The sequence below is a fragment of the Argentina anserina genome, chromosome 3, assembly GCF_933775445.1.
Source record: "Argentina anserina chromosome 3, drPotAnse1.1, whole genome shotgun sequence".
Classification (NCBI taxonomy): Eukaryota; Viridiplantae; Streptophyta; class Magnoliopsida; order Rosales; family Rosaceae; genus Argentina; species Argentina anserina.
Window position 1 is genome coordinate 16,040,708 of NC_065874.1, and position 17,895 is coordinate 16,058,602.

A 17,895-nucleotide genomic window follows, 5' to 3' on the forward strand; every position below is an offset into this window, starting at 1 on the left:
GATTAGAAAATCAGAGCATAAATTTCGTTAATGGCTGGTGTTTGTGCCTGGAACTCTTCGGGTAAGTACACATCAGTTGCTAAGTTTTATCTTATATGTAGCTGGGATCTACTATGATGCAGCCATGCATATTACAAAAATATGGAACCACACACAAAACGGCAGACGGGCAAGTTCAGCTTCAGAAATCTCATAGTACTAAAGAGAGACACAGAGACAGTGATACCTGGTTCCTCCCTAATAATGTAATACATGCCCTATGTTCCACTTTCCGACCTTCACTTTGTTAGCTCCAGTTGTTAGCTCCAAATTACTCTTTCTTACATTGCTGAAACAATGATGCCCGCCGGTAAATTGATAATAAAAAACAAATTTTGAATGCAATCTGTTCGAAATGCAACCAAACACATTAACCTTGTTCAGAATGAGAACTGGTCTACCATATGAGAGCTTTAGGACTTGGGGACAGTAACATTGAGAATTTTCACATCTTGGTGGGGCTTGTCATCTTTGTTTGTCTTTACTTTTTCTATAGCCTGCCAAAAATGAACAAGAGTATCACAGCAATGATCCAGGATAATTAGTTTCACTTCAACTTCCATTTGCCATCTAGAAAGTTATCATTGCAGTATTTCCATTGAACCTTAAGATCAATCATACCTGAACAACATCCATTCCCTTAATCACTCTTCCAAAAACTGTGTGCTTGTTGTCCAGCCATGGAGTAGCTACCGTTGTGATAAAGAACTGAGATCCATTTGTGTTTTGGCCAGCATTTGCCATTGATACAGTAAAAGGCCTATCATGTCGTAAACTGAAGGAACACAAACATCACATCAGTAAACATTTCAGTTATAATAGTCCAAGAAATATGAAAGCTCTAGTTGATTACAAAGAAATTACTATCGCAACATATTCAGCCACCACAAGGGTCTGTTAGGGCATTGGAGATTACATGTACGTATGGAGTGTTCAAATGTGAGGGTTAGTCCCAAGTAAACACGGAAATATGAGAAGATTTTATATATATTTGTGCCCTTCTCACTCTTGTCTAAGTTGCATTACACAGTAAGAGGAAAATATAACTTAGAAATGCAAACAGTTTTTTCTAGGCAGCTTAAACCATTGAAAAACTGTCGAGCAACCAAACAAGATACAAGCAGAAATCTTTTACCACAGTATGATAAAGAATTTACCTTTTGTGAAATTCATCCTCGAACTCCCTTCCCCAAATAGATTGGCCACCAGTACCATCTCCCAAAGGATCTCCTGTTTGTATCATGAAACCTTTGATGACGCGATGAAATATGTGGTTATCATAATAGCCATTCCGGCAGTGCGTTGTGAAGTTCTCCACAGTTTTAGGGCATTCTTCTGGATACAACTTCATGTGTATGTCACCCATAGTTGTATGCATAATCTATGAAACCGGGGAGAAATAGAATATTGAAAATGAAATTAATTGATAGATGAGAAAAGACAATAAACATATAATAAGCAACAACAATCCAAAGGTATGCAGCCAAGTGAAGAAAGGTCTTTAAAACAGGTAATACTGGAGCCACAGTATTTTTTTAAGTTAAATGCAAACCGATATACATCTAAAGAGCTAATCCCCAAAGAGTTAAGTTAAGGTTGAACTTCTGTGTTTCTTCTCTGGTTCTTACTCTGCATATAGTAGAGAGACTGCAAAATTCTAATCTCTTATCATCTGGTTTCCCTAACTAGTAAATTCTACAACGGTTTTACTCACAAAGAAAAAAAAAATACACTTCAATTAATTTATACCCAAATAGAATAAATTGGGTACAACGTACAGGGAAATTTGCACTATAATTTTTTTTTTCGTTTTTCTCTTTTAATCAACCACAGAGAGCCAGAATTCCAATTCACGGCAAACCCTACTGTCTTTAGGGGACAAAATTAACTTTCTTAGTCATGCAGGTACAGTGAGGACATCTAAACCCCAGAGCTCTCAGGAGTCGAGACTCAGGAGATAACCATGGGTCGAACCCTACCACCTTTAGGGGACAGGAAGTCAACAATTAGCCAGGCAGGTAAAGTAAAGAAATCTGAACCCCAGAGGTCTCAGGAGCAAACCATGGGCCTGGCCACTACTACTAAGTTGGTATTCCTAAAAGGTTCTTAAAACAGGTAAATTAAATAAAGGATATTCTACATACAAAAATCTCTCCAAGGAATCTTTGATACACGCACAACACACACAGAGAATTTCAGTTATGAAATGTATTATTGATTATTTTTCATACTTTTGGAAAAGGGCATAATGAAACAAGTACTTGTCTGATCTTTTCTTTCTTTCCCTTATCCTTACACTCTGAATTCCAACATGTTCTGCTGAAAATTTAATGGCTCACAGAGACGAATAAACAACAATATCAACGGAGTTTTAAAATGAGATTATACTTCTACGGTTGACAGGATTTGAGATCAATCCTAACGTTTCACATTTTATTATTAACTCTTCACCAAATAAAATATTAGGTTTAACTTTTGCTTACAAAAAATGCAGTACTTCCAAACATAGAAGAACATGGATGAGAAGGTCCATAATTCACACAATAGCAAGTAACTCACCACATTGTCTGGCAGGGACGTTGTGACTGATTTGCCTATTTCAGAGGCAGCCAAGAGCTCATCAGCAGGAGGCTTCTCATTAAACACATCTCTTCCCTTTGTTGCATCTTCTGGCTCTTCTGGTTCTCTCTGACTGATTAGAGCAAAAAGAAGAATCAAATAATAGTCTAGGAGAACTGTAATCAAACGTAGGAGACCAGCTAGATACACTAAGACGGCCAGAATATTAGAGATATATATAAAGTAGAAAAACAGTTATGATGTTATACTCAACTACAACTATCATGAGAGTTACATTAAATCTTTAATATGATCAACAAAAGATCAACATAATACACCTCTTAATTGATTTGAGCCAGGATCAGATCTCATATTAACAACCATGCAAGAATCTCAGACAGCTAAAATTACCAAAAGTACATACTTCCCCAAGATACAGATAAACAATAATGACCAAACAAGTATTTAAAATCGTTCAAAGCAGTACCTGAACAAATAGATTCTGTGTTTCTTGAAGGCGCAACATATGAGAGTGGGATCTGACAAAGGCTCTTTGCTCTCATTGACATTTGCTGCAGCTGCAGGAATTTTTCTAACTTTTTTACTGCTTCTGTCGCCTTGGTATAAGGCAATTCTCAAGAACCTATCATTGTTTTCCACTTTTCCAAGGATGCGGGCAACTTTATTAGTCTGTAAGTTTACAACCTACAAATAGAAATTATGTATGAGAACAATATAATATAATATGGTCTTTTTAAAATATTTTGAAGGGAGAGAGGATGTCATACAATCCTATTAAATGACAGTATTATCTTACTTTTATCCCAAGAAGAGTTGGATATATAAGAAAATTTGAGCTCTCATCAAAAACTGCATTCGGCTGTGGCGCAGTTTCTGTTTTCTCTATCTCTTTCTCAACAGCCATCCTTCGACCAAAGTCTATAGCTTCCAGCTGGTACAAAGGTACATCACTTCTTTGGAGATCTTGGGCGACCTAATGTGGACAAGATATTTCACTAAAGGCGTCTCCAAAATATTCTCAAGAACAAAATTAACATAATTAAAGATTTATCACATAATAAGCAAGCATTACCTCAAGGGATTCATCATAAACTCGTCGTATTTTACCAGTTAAAAACCAAAATACACGTATCCTACGGTCAGGTGACGTAACCGAAAATTGTTTGCCATCTGGGCTAACCTGAAGAACCAAAAATTGAAATTTACTAGTAAAAAGTTCCTCGTCATGCATTAAGTTTTGAGAAAAACTGAAACAGTGAAGGATGAAGATTAAAAATTAAAAAAAACAAGATTAAGCTTTATCCATTAATGCAAATAGAATGCTACACGGGATGGATTGTATACAGTACCTCAATTGAAGAAACTGAAGTTTTGCATTTCACTATATCAAAGAGATTTGTGTCACTTTTAAATCTGAATTTCATCCTGCGAGCACCACATGAACATAATTGGTTACAGACTTTCATGACTACTAGGAAGGACACATTAAAGAACCTGATAGTCATTCATTCAAGGATATCTATACATATGAACTACAGGTTTGTATTATTTATTCGTTAATGAGAGAAAAAATGCAGAGAATTTACATGTCACCACTACATTTTCTAAATAATAGCACCTGCAATTTTATCAGTAGTCTATAAGAAGTCTTCCATCAGTTTCTAGTCATATTACACTATGATGAAGGTTAACTTATAACTGTTAAGCATTTCAAGTCTGACTACAACTGTAGCACTGTTGTTAAAAGAATTTCACAGAAATTTCATACAACTCTTTGATCCTCATATACTTTGCCCTATAAAAGGTTGGTGAATGTGTGCAGAGTTAATGTTTATGGATGAAGAAGCATTATTATAATAACATGTCAAAGCAGCAAAACACACATACCCATTCTCTGGGAACTCAAGTGTAGCGGGATTCCAATATTCAATCATTCCCTTCTCATCAGCTGATATCACCGTATCATATTCATGATTGTATCTCATGAATTTCACCGGGCCCAAGTGTATCTACGGAAAATTAGTATTAGAGAAGACCTAGAACTAGAAAGGACAACTTTAAATTAGAACTCTTTAGGATGCATGTATCCCATTGTTTGGAAAAACAAAAATCATGGTGACGAAAGATTTTGAAACATCCAATAGTTGCAAATTACCTTTCTGGATATTAAAGGTTCATTTGTACCAGCCCGCGCATCAAAAATGTGTACATATGATGAGTTTCTATCACTGATCGCAAGCCTGGCTTTGACATCCCCTTGTTTGTAGACCCACTCAACAGCACCAGGAACAAAGGATGTGTGAATCATGGCCATCATATCATAGTTGACAACATCATATATCTTCACGGAAGGATCATTTGAAATTGTACAGCAAAGCAAACCATCAGCACTAACCTGCATAGTAAAACCCTGTCATGGTTCATGACTGCAATAACAGCATGATTTGAAAAAAAAAACTGTGCTGCTGTCTTGCTGAATATAAATGGGTGCACAATAAACTGAAGCATTACAAACAAAAGCATCCACTGTTTCCAAGATCCTAGTAATAAAGAGAATGGGAAAAGCATGAAAATTTTAATGGTATGAAGAACAGGATATTTGTATATGAACTTAATCATTAACTTCAGAATATGACTAAGAAATTAGATAACGAGTCAGAAGTCCCTTTTGTCAGCTTGTGTGCAAAATAAGTGAGGTTTTGGGAACACAATTTCTGTAACCCCATTCCTCAATCACTGTGCATCTATTACAGTGTTCATACTGTACCATTGAGCGTAAACCCTAGGGTATTGGGTGTTCTCAGAAACTAAATGACAAAGATGTAAATGACTAAACCTTATTTCATGAGACTTTTGGTTTTGTCAAGATCCAAATCATACTTGTTAGAAGAAACCTTGCATGTTCCATCTAGACCTGATAGGAGATTATTTTCTATTTTTAGTCACTCACATTCAATTTGGAAGCTGAAGTACCTTGTAAGGTCTGATATATTGTCCCACAAAACGGCCATCTTCATATCTTTTACCCCCTAGATGTTTGATACATAAAAAAGCTGCTTTAGATTTTCTTTTTTTCGCTGCTTCACTATTTACAATTTTTTTGAAACTAGGGATCTGGTTTTTTTCACCTGTCTGATCCCTAGGCTTCCCACTTGACCCCACGACATTTATGGAACTGGAAACTGTAGCAATATCTAGGTAGGTACCATGGGAGAGGGTCAAACCCCAGACCACTTGGGCAAACTAAGTTTCTCACCACTAGACCAACAACTATTTGCAATATCCTTGCAGTGGCTGCTTTCTTATCTAATTGCAGTATCTTCATGGGAGAAATTCTTTTAGGGATCAAATGTACACTTTCATGTTGCCCTATTGTCTGGGAGATGCAAGTTTTTCAGAGCTCAGAGTAAAATGTACTGGGATGAAAATATAATATATTTTTTCCAAGTTCATTGCAGGGAAAGGAAAAAAGGATCTTTAGGGGAGTAATAAAATTGGAAGCTTGATTACACATGGCAAAGGGTTCATTTCTAGGCTTCACTTTGGCGTCAATCTCTCTAAGCTTTAGAGACGGTTATTTTCAGGCCTTTTCATGATTTGTAAATTATGTTGTCTAGTACGTTGTAATCTAATTTGCTAGCTGACTCAGGGGGCAAACAATCCCCTGCAGTGAATTTCGCTTAACTACTAGTAAAGAAAAGGTGTTGTGTGCTCATAAGAACACTCAGAAGTAGTTTTTACAGAAACTAAATTGAAAAATGATACTAATGGTGTGCTTGGATGAGGGAAAGAAAGAAGGAATTTAATTCAAAGTGAGGATTTTATAATTTCAAAAGACAATTCCCTCATTTGGCAACTATAAATTGGAAATTCTAGATTTCTGTGGAAAATATAAAGAAGGAATTCATTGTTCAAATTCCCCACTTGAATTCCCCACAAAATAGGTGGCATTAGCAAATTTCTTTCCAGTATTCAATTATCTTTCCAAAACAATACTCTTTTTATATTTCATCTCTTTAATTTATTTCAAAATTTCTTAATCTATCACAAAAGTCACATTCCACATAAACATAACCAAACAGTAGAATTTACAATTAACAAATTACAGATTGATGGGATTTTAAGATGCCATCATTTATAAATTTCATGGAATTTATAATTTCCTCATCCAAACACACCATAAGCTTTCGCATAAGTACAACACAAAAGATAAGAAATGCTTGCAACACATCTCTGATCAATCAGGACTAAAAGAAGACAAAGAAAAGTTCATTCATTTAGTGAATGTGTCTTACACATCATGAAATTCAACAGCAAATCAACATGTGATATTTTATGCGTTCCCATGAATATTTGCATTCGCAATCAGGATAGTTCAGAAACAGATCAATAGAAAACCAAGAATTCACAAGCATATGCATGTAGATAGATAAGTTTGACTACTGTCTCACTCCAGGCTCATAATCAATCTTTATTTGTAGATTAGAACAAGGCAGTAATCAATCTACAAGCAGGATTGCATGGCATGTATGTAATGAGGTAACATATTTAAACTTACAGCTAGACCTTCAATGGGACCAAGGTGAGACCTAAAATGCTTTGCAAATTCAATGCCAATAGGCTTTTTCTTCCAGAACTTCAAGTGTCCTGGTCAAAAGAGATAGAGAAATGAGGAAACAAAACACTTATCTGTATGTATGTAACAAACTGAAGACAGAAAAAATAAGTGACATGTTAGGATTATCATGCGCCAATTCAGCAGTCCAGGTAATTACATAAACTAGACAACCATCAGTTAGAGTATAAGAAGATTTAGATACATGTTCAGGCATTGCTGCTATAATTATGCTAAAGAAAATTTGCATCCATGCTTGTATTCAGACACTCTTCGAAAGTGTATGAAACTGAGTCCATATCAGATGATGAGCTAGCTGTGGAAACACCGTCATCGCAAACAAACGCTTCGCTCACAATGCACAAGTTTCATTATAATAAAATAGCCAAAAAATAGTACATAATAATTTAATCAAATACAGATCCATGAATACGCAGTGTCTGAACCCTAGATCAATAAATTGGAATGCTTGAAACTTGTCCTATTAGAAGTTCAGTAACGCAATCCAAATCAAAGCTTTCCAAATAGCCACGTATATCACAATACTATGCTACCAAGACAAATGTAGCCGACAACATGCGCAATACTACTAGCAGACCTACAGATTCAAGCCATGAGAAAACTCACCATCGACACTTCCAGTGACAACAAATTCGGCCGCCGACACAGCAACATGAGTAACCACATCTCTGTGCATATAACTCTTTTCGTACCTGTTCATGCCGCCATATCAAGAAAACAATTTCATACATTTTGAGAGATAGTATTAACAAAACCTCAAAAACAATCATCGAAAAAATCACAAAAACTCATGACAGATTACAATGACTCCTAAACTCCAACACAGTCTTGCTAAGTTGACAAGAGCTTAGGGTTTAAGCCAACAAATCCACATCAACACAGTTTCAATCACAAATTGCGGAACTCAAACCTATAATTCAATTCATCAAATCAAATTTTCAAGTCCGATCGAGAGAAGATTAGCTCAAGAGTGAAGAGATGCCATACATGAGAGCGGAGGGTAAGGCATCGAGGTAAGCCTGCTCGAACTGGAGAGGGCGCTTGGGCCGAGCTCGAGGCGCCGGACCAGGCCCGACTATCGGCTCCTCCTCACTCTCCGCCGCGATCGCGTTACCGTTCTGAGGCTCCTCCGCCATGTTTTTGCTTGCTCCTGGTCGAAGTTTGAACTACAGGTGAGAGGAAAACCGCAGTGCGCGTCGGATTCGGAGCTTCGCCGTAAGTATGCCGGAGCTTGGACGGAAGTTGAGCGCTGAAGAATTGTGCAGGGGCTCTGTAATTGGCTGTGGGGATTTTGAAACGAAGAAGGAAGGGAGAGCGGGTCGGTTCAGTCACGAATGGGTGTGAAAACAAAAATATAAGCTTCGGGCTCTTCTTTTTGGGCCGGGTTCTGCTCCCTATATTTGGGCCTCTCTATTGGTATTTCATTTGGCAACCCACAAGACAGAGGATTTGAAATTAAAAAATTTAGTAAATGGACTTCATAAATTTGAGAAATAATCCAACAACACAAGGTTTGAAACTATGAACTTTCATTAATTAAATGGTCAAGATGGACAACGTACCACATTATATATGATATATCCAATGTTTTCGGGACATAAGCGTCAAAATAGTTCTTCATGAAGGAAATTTCTTTTTGTAGAATCAAAACAATGACACATAAAGACCGTATCTTTGGCTTTTGACAATAGATATAAGATTGACCCTATATTTAGAAGTTTTTCCCCACCTAGTTAAATGCAAGCCGACCACTATGAACATGTATAGTTTGTAAGCTCCTTTTTCTTTTTCTTTTTTGAGAAAAGTATAGTTTGTAAGCTTAGAAATCAATTAGAGAAAAAAAAATATACACCCCTTCTATTTCCTTATAAACTAGCTATATGCTTTTGTCTTTCAGTATTTAGGATTTATCAATGGGTGAATTCTGAAGATTAGGACACTTCTTTTGTGTCTATCGCTCCTAACAATCTAATAAGTTAGTGCAGCATTGTCTTAACAGGTATTGGTCCATTTGCCAAATTATTGTTTTGCGTTTCCCCCTACAAGCACATGATAGTGTTCTTCTATCAACATGTGCTAGTGCCAAACTACATATATGTAATTAGTAACATTTGGTAAGATGGCAATAGCCTAACACTTTAATAAGTTAGACTCCTTGACAAATATCTTTTTTGGGCCAATTAGATATAAAATACACAAAAAGGGTATACTGTATTAGTGCTATAATAATTGCAAAATGTGCCTTTTTATTTGACTCATAGTAGGAGTTTAGGACCATAAGTATATGAGAAATTTTAAATACACACCTCAAACCTCTTAATACACACTCATACTTAATACACTATCTATTTCAATTTTTATTTTAATATTTTTACTAAATACACCACATAAAAAATCTAAAATACCCTTGAATTAAAAAATCACAAAATACCTCAATATTTGGCTATATAAAGCTATTTTTTTTACAGTGATTAGTATATTAATATTTATATTAACATCTTATAGATATTCATATCGATTCTTATTTGTTCTTACGAATCATTATAGATCGCAATTGTTTTTTTTTTTCAAATTCTCTAACCATAAAAATGATAAACAACATGAAGAATATATATCATAAAGAGTTGAATTGATTGTTTAAAGAAGATGAACATTTATTTTTTAAGAATGTATGAAGATGAAATTTAATGAAATGAAAAATCATATTCTTTTTCATGAATTACCTTGTTTGGGACTCCAAAAATAGCAATGATTTTTTTTTTTGGTGAAAAATTAAGAAATGAATTGATTTTTTTCCATCAAAATATATACAAATTTAAATGTTCTTATAAATTTCTTATTTTGATTGTTTCCAAGAATAAATTCTTAATTTTGATAATTTAATGCCAAAAATACTAATTTGTACCCTAAACTTGGCCATAATTGTCAGTTTACACATCGAACTTGCATTTGAGTTAATTTATCTTCTAAACTTGGCAAAAATTGCTAATTTGCACCTCATCCGTTAAATTTAATGTATCTATTCAATTTGAAGTCACATGTCATGCATTTGAGGAGTAGTATTGTCATTATATATTTTTCATATTTAATAATGAAATAAATTAATAAAATTACATAAGAGGAACACTTACTACTATATTTTCTATTTTTTTAAATATGTTATTGATTTATATATTTATTGTTTTACGTTATATAATATGTTAAAATATATTAGAAAAATATAAATAAATACATAGAAAATTTAAAAAAATGTACATATAAAAATATATATACACAACAGACTATATTTGAATGGGTGAGTATGTTGAATATATAATTCGAAGTAGGGTTAAGTATGTAGAAAAAAAATGTAATTAAAAATAATAATTCTCCTTTTAAATAATATTTTTATTTATTTTTAAGAAAAATATAAATAGAAAATGACAACATTACCCCTCATGTGCATGACATGTGACGAAACATTAAATAGAAACAATTAAATTTAACGGATGAGGTATAAATCGGTAATTTTTACAAAGTTTAAGAGGTAAATTGACTCAAATGCAAATTCAGGGTGGAAATTGACAATTTCAACCAAGTTTGAGGTGTATTTTGACAATTTTGCCTAATTTAATTTGTTTTTGATTTTATAGATTTGTTACATGTACATATTTTAGTCATTTAACATACATGCAAAATCTTATATGAATTATTGAATAATAATGAGAGGGAAGCCAATCAAGCCATCATAGAAAAGTCGAAAACGACCTAAATACGCAAACAAACATTTCATGCTTGTTTGAGTAATAGTCATGAGGAGAAACTATTATATATACTCGTCACATATCTCACGTGGCGTACCCCTCTAATATTATGGTTTATTTTTTTATATGTGATTGTTTTTTATTAATTCTTATATGTAAATAAACTTTTGTTATTTTCACGTCGTGCATGTTAATGAGATTCCCCAACTCTGCTACCATGAACGAACGATTATAAACAATTCGATTGACGAGTGATCGCGAGATCAACCTTCCCTTCAATCAAACCCAACGTTACTGTACACGAAAGCCGATCTACACTCATCTTCATGTGTGAAAGGGATTCGCAAGTTTTAGAAGCAAACCATTAATCATCATGTGAGTTCCACCCAAGTTTAGCCAAGTAAAAAGTAGGACATCTCCTCAACCCCACCATCTTCCTCCCGACGAGACACTGCACGTGCTTCCCGAATGGCCTCCGCAAGCAAACACAGACCCCCCTTCACATCCAGACACACAATTCCAGTTCAATGCCGCCGAAGCCACACATCTCCAAACAACGCTGCCTTGAATCGAAGGGGGTCTCCGGGGGGGGCCATGTGATCGATCGCTATACAGCTTTAGCTTATAGTGTCACTACTAGATCGTCGCATGCATTTGGTATGTTTCTCTTCCATTCCAAACAATTCTGTATCTATCGTTATTTATGTTCTTATTGTCGGGATCTGATGCTTCCGACACGTACCGGCATTGACTTATCGGACTAATGACCGTGACCTTGCTTCGTCTCATGCGCTTCCCCTGAAGTCACGCCTTATGTCATACGTACCTTCAAAGGCCCCCCGCTCCGAACAACGTCCCTGTTGGACGAGTATAGCTAGTATTCCGGTGACATGGTAACCCCACGCAACGTAAAAGTTGAACAATGAATCTGTCGTGGAAAGACATTTACCGGAGAACTGCCCAAAAAGAGCTTGGGGGACGGTCAATGGGGTTGTTCTGTGACTTGCAAGTAAATATAAGAAGGGTTTGGCCGTTTGGGCGTGAAAAGATCAGAGCTCGAGGGTTAGAAATGTGCAATATATGTTTTTATTTATGTTGTGTTTGAGACTAATAATAATCCACTTTCTCCGGACAATTAGATACAAGCCGTCTGCTAAATGGCGGGGGAATAAATGGTGGAGGAGTACATCTCAACAGTGCCCAATTGACGCCATGGAAAAATGGGTGTCGTTTGATCGCTGATGCACCCATTAGCGATCCCAATCGCCTGTCCGGGTCCTTGGCCAAAAGCTGCGAGATGAGGTCCTTTGCCATGGAAGGCACGGCAGGTTCCTTCGGAAGTTCCAAGGCACGAGCAACAATATTAGCTAGGGTTAGCTCATTGTCCACACCCTTGAAGGGCGTCACACCGTAAAAGAGTTCAAATATAAATATCCCTAACGTCCACCAATCCACTGCACTACCATGCCCCTCGCCGGACACAATCTCGGGGGCCAAGTATTCGTGAGTCCCAACAAAAGACATGGAACGGACGTCGACAGGCTCGGCAACAAACTCAGGTCCGTCCCGATTGCCCTGCTTCTTCTTCTTGCGCTTGCTCTTCGGGTGGAAACATGACACGGCAGGAACTATACAATTTGGAATCATGCATGAAGACGAGGTAAAGCGAGGGGGATCTGCTGCATACTCTTTTTGAGGGGCCGCGACTGGAGTGTTCTGATCAGAAACTAAATGAGCAGCAGATGCAGTATCATCGCACTTCAATGAGAGGTCAAAATCTGTAAGCATGATGTGTCCATCTGATCGAACTAAAACGTTTTCAGGCTTGAGATCACGATACACAATTCCCATCATGTGAAGGTACTCTAGAGCTACAACCACCTCAGAAGCATAGAACCTAGCCAAGAGATTGAATAAAAGTTAGTTCTAAGCCTTAAGTTTCAAACGACATCTTAAATCATATTCACATATTCATAGTGCACTTTGATTGGTATAAATAATATAATTAATAACAACCTGCTAGAGTGGGAAATGATGGTTTAAGAAACTAAATCTAAAAAAGTACAAAATTAAGCATAATTTTGCAAATGACGATCAATCATTAAAAGAAACAAGTAATCTACAACATCAAAATTGACACCATAATACCACATATCATAGTTATAAATCTTCTTTCCCTTGAATTTATATATTATGGTAGGTCAGAGCCAACACATCTGTGTTGTTACCTACAGAACTGATCGTCATTGATCAAATGGTTACTGCCTTTGCTGGTTTCCTTTCCAACTTGGTGCAGCCGTGCAGATTATATGATTGACACACTGCAAGGCCTACAACAATTTTCTATATTCATATTACCTGACCAACCTTATCTTTTATGTCAGTAAAAACAACTCTTGGTAGATCATTGGCCCCATGCTTTTAAAACGTTTGGTTGGGAACACTTTTGGAAGGAAATATGATGAAGAGTTGGTCAAAATCCTTATATCAGTTTCTTAAAAAGAACACTTTGGCATTTTTCTGGTAGAAAAAAGGGAGAGGAATCTATCTATATCTGGGTTATATTTCTTCAGTCAAAATCTGTTTGGCCTTCTACTAACAGTTTCAATTTTTCACCTTAGTTTTTACCATCCTTTACCTGAGTATACAGACAAAGTGGATCAAAGCATATATATATAAGCTACAAAACCAGTGGACCTTCCCCAAGATTCCCTACAGTCATAATTTGGATTTTTAGTTGAAATTCTACGAAATTCAAAAAATAAAACTGTATAAACAGTCTGAAGTAGGAACCAGAAGACAAGAAAGAAAAATAATGGGGCCACATGGCAAAAGAAAACTATTGGGGTCACTGTTCCAAGAGATATCATACGTATCCCCTGTTTCAAGTAATAAAACCCAGAAATCCTGCTTAAACTTACCCTCAAGGAACGAAAGGTAAGAGCAAGAGGTCCACAGTTTGTATTAAATCTTTCTGATCGATCTTATGTCATGGAACCAATAAACATGCATGTTTTAAATCAATAGGGCATAAATAATTGGGTCAGCTTGTAGGTTACAAAGTGATTCTGATTTTAAAATCATGAGTTGTTGCTCAACCAACTACAGCAACAAAGCAGAGGTAGATAATACATAGACATTGTCACCAATTATAGTGAAGAGACATACACCAAACAACACACGTATATATATCAATTGCCCAAAAACAAACACGCATAAACTGATAAAAGACATTACATCCCTATAACTCGGTTTGATGGAAACCTAACCCGTCCCTGACCTAAAAGATCTTAATGATCGAAACACGGATGACCATAAACACCACAAGGTACTGATATATCCGATTGCTTTATCTTGAAGTCCCTTACGTCTTTAAGAACAGAACCAACGAACGTGGTTGCATAGGGTAACACATTGGAAGAACAATAAGCCAATTTCGAACATAGTTATAAGCCAAATAATGTCCAACTACAGCTAAATTTCACCTTCCACCTAAATTAATAAATTCTAATCTACCATCTTAAACCCTCAAGTTGTATCGATTCTTTCTTCGGACCTGAACTAGAGTCACTGACTGTTCACAAATAGAACATTTTATAATTACGTACAACGTGCACTACATGTTCCGCAGATTTGGTCATTTGGTTCTATTCGAACTTTCTACTACTACGTGTATGTAATTTCTAATTTATTCACGTCGAGGCCTCATAAGAGTCAACGCATCCACTTTAAGATCCTTTGGATCCCTTTCTCACAAAAATAGATCTCCCAACCTATTAGCAAAAAAATAATCACCCTTCTTCCCACAATTAACGTAATCGACTTTTTATTTCCTCATACTTACACCCCGCCACGTGGCAAACCAGGGTTACCAAGGCGACTCCTCACAATTTTTACCCCAAAGGACACACAGTAAAATCCGTCCCACTCAATCAAAACCGCGATAAAACCCAATCTACGGCGGAACCGCCGGGCCCCACCAGTTCAACTGGTAACTCACTGCTCCATACAATAGCGTGGGTCCCTCCAAGAAGACAGTGATAATTACTCCGAACCGAAAAAAGAGGCGGTGAATATTTACCGCATCCCAGAAACGAAGCCCCCTCCCGTTTAATTTTTTTAAAAAAGAGACACAGTAAAAAAGTAAATACTAATAGTGCTAACGTGCGCACCTGACGGCAGGTTCAGGGAAGCGTTTCAAAGGCTGGCGCTGTCGGAGTACGTGGAGGTCACCGCCGGGGCAGAACTCGGTGAGCAAGAAGAGCCAATTAGGCGCGTCTATACTCGCGTAGAGCGTGGGCAAAAAGGGGTGCTCCAACAATTCAAGTATTTCCCTCTCTGTCCTCGCCCTCCCTTCTTTGCTCCGACTAATCAGCTCCTTTTTGTCCATCACCTTCGCCGCGAAAAACACGCACCCCTTGGCCTCGTCGCCGGCCTTGAGTTCGGCGAGGTAGACGGACCCGATGTCGCCGGAGCCGAGGCGCTCGGAGAATTTGAGGTCGGAGAGGGTGAGCTGTCGGGTGGGGGACTCGGATCGGATCTTGTGGATGGCAGACCAGCAGGGGTCGGAGGAGGGGGAGTTGGTGCGTGAGGGTTTGGAGACGAGGGAGGTGAGGCGGGCGGAAGAGGAGCAGGAGGCGGTGAGTGTGGTGGCTTCGGAGCCGGAGCTTGTGCTGCGTTTGGATTCGGTGGCGGCAGTTGTGGCTGTGGAGGTGAAGCTTATGCTTTGGAGGTCGTCGGCTAGGTCGTCGAGCCAGGGCTCCATTGAAGAATGGAGGGACTGAGAGAGAGACTCGGGAGTCTCACTCTGAGAGAGAGAGATTGTGTTTGTGTTTGTGTTTGTGTGAGAGAGAGAGAGTGAAGGTTTTTTGAAGGGTGGGAAGAAGTTAGTTTGGGCCTGGGAAAATGGATTTGGGTTTGGGTTGAATGGGAAATATGGGTACATGACCCGCCCCGATTTTTTGTTGACACCGCCTTAATGGTTTGACAATTTCATTAACGCATCATGTGCTAAAAATCATGCCATGTTATCTTTTCCTGGTCCAGAAGAAATTAAACTATAGCTCACTATATTCATATCTTATCATAGGGCAAGATTATAAATTTATGAGAATGCATCAAATTTGTTTCTCAATTTATTTGAAAACCAAAATATTAAATCTCAAACTTGTACGTCAATTTTTTTACAACTTTTGAGTATAATGATATACGTATAACCTATAAACTGATATAACATATAGCTAAGAATACTCTGAACATTTCCTAGCCTTTTTTGAGTTTAAAGTCGTTGCATATAAACTCTTTAATCACCTACCCATTGTATAAAAAGTGCATTGCTATACTCCACGCCATTTAATCAAATTGAATGGCTTCAAGAGCGAACCTCCTAATGTTTATCCAACTGTTAATTGTATATATCATGCCTTGATTATCTCCATTAGTTCGTTCACCTCCATAAAGTTTCCATTATTGCTTAGATCGTATCAATTACCTAGGTCTGCAATAAATTTTTTTTTTTGGTCTTTCCTTTCCTAATAAGAGGATCATTTTCGAAAGGTATTGAAGTCCCCTTGCATAATTAGGTTTTCTTGTGGATTATGTCAACATATATACTTCCTTTTCCCTTTAACTTCCAAAGTTCCAATAATAGTTCCGAACCTAGATATGAGGGTTCTACACTTCCATCCCCATGTTTTACCAAATTCTACACTTCCATCCCCATGTTTTACCTATTCTACACTTCCATCCCTAGATATGAGATACTCCATCATACTACTTTACCTTTTCCTATTATGTGATAAAGCAATATTGGAACTTAACTCCACTAAAATACATCATTAGCTAATAAAAATTATTATATATACTCGCCACATATCTCACGTGGCGTACTCTTTTAATGTTATTGGTCCATTTTTTACTATGTTTGTTTCTGATTAGTTACTTATATGTAAATAAACTTTTGTCATTTTCACTCCGTGCAAGTTAATTATATCATAGCGTAATGTGATTGGCTGGGTACACCACATGACAGTGCCACGTGGTGTGGTGGGTACACATAATAATCACTCCCCTAGCTAAATGCATGGATTTGTCTATTGAAAATAAGCAATTCATTAGTCAAGAACAGTTTTGTTATGAGAGCTAAATCTTGGGGGACCTAATTCCTCATAACTTTGTATTTCGATGTGTTAACTCAGTAGGACCTGCACACAATACGTGTCAAGTCAAAACGCAAGCGATGCGCCGGCCTTTGACTCTCCGAAGCTTAAGTTAATAATCCAGGGGATAACTCAAACTTGGGGATTGAAGATTTAGGAATACGTTACCTTTTTTATGTGATTTATGTGGGCCTTTTATAGGCGCATTGGGAGAAGTGTTGAACTCTCCCTTCGATGTGGAAATGTGGACCAGCAAAAGATGTATTTACTGTTCAGGCAAGCCGCATTGGGCAACGTCAATGGTGAGGTTCAAATCGGAGATGTAGTTGTCTCGCTAGTTGGCATGGCGCCCGGCATCACCGGGTTGCCGGGCAATCAAAATCATAGGAGATTTGACCAGGAATCACCCTATTCAGGGGAGGTGTTAACAAGTTTCTAGTTATGTGCCTCATATTGATCTTCTCAACTTTGAATTTTTGATGCATTATAGGTTATTTTCCTTACTTTTTTAAAATGTTTAGGATTACTTCCTAGTAGAGCAAGAAACACGTACACTTGAATTAACAAAGAAAATTAGTTATAAATATATATATATATATAATCAGAAAAAAAATGAAATGTGTCTCGGAGTGTTTCAAAAACACTTGATATTAGTTTCATAAAACATTTGTAAAATGATTCCTCCACAAATAGTGGTTTTGTCACATTTAAAAAACGTTTCTTTAAGTTTTGAGAAATA

The 17,895-nt window shown here is 37.0% G+C and overlaps 2 protein-coding genes across 4 annotated transcripts; both read right to left on the bottom strand.

The window, feature by feature from the left end:
• Window positions 1–161: 161 nt before the first annotated feature.
• LOC126785952 (peptidyl-prolyl cis-trans isomerase CYP71) lies at window positions 162–8,580 on the bottom strand. 3 transcript variants are annotated; one of them, XM_050511637.1, is made up of 14 exons: window positions 8,243–8,580; window positions 7,862–7,947; window positions 7,178–7,266; window positions 4,775–5,014; window positions 4,507–4,628; window positions 3,969–4,044; window positions 3,692–3,799; window positions 3,416–3,592; window positions 3,086–3,303; window positions 2,599–2,731; window positions 1,197–1,420; window positions 661–814; window positions 441–536; window positions 162–328 (listed from the first exon to the last, which is right to left on the bottom strand). In XM_050511637.1, exons 1-13 carry the CDS (start codon window positions 8,389–8,391, stop codon window positions 453–455), a joined length of 1,860 nt encoding a protein of 619 aa, XP_050367594.1. In that variant the 5' UTR covers window positions 8,392–8,580; the 3' UTR covers window positions 162–328; window positions 441–452. The 3 variants fall into 3 exon arrangements, with proteins under 3 accessions (XP_050367594.1, XP_050367593.1, XP_050367591.1); XM_050511636.1 differs by having other exon boundaries at window positions 415–536; XM_050511634.1 differs by having other exon boundaries at window positions 162–536.
• Window positions 8,581–12,067: 3,487 nt separating this feature from the next.
• LOC126785953 (serine/threonine-protein kinase D6PKL2) lies at window positions 12,068–15,828 on the bottom strand. The gene is made up of 2 exons (XM_050511638.1): window positions 15,171–15,828; window positions 12,068–12,895 (listed from the first exon to the last, which is right to left on the bottom strand). The coding sequence occupies exons 1-2, from the start codon at window positions 15,761–15,763 to the stop codon at window positions 12,106–12,108; spliced, it is 1,383 nt and encodes a 460-aa protein (XP_050367595.1). The 5' UTR covers window positions 15,764–15,828; the 3' UTR covers window positions 12,068–12,105.
• Window positions 15,829–17,895: the final 2,067 nt, after the last annotated feature.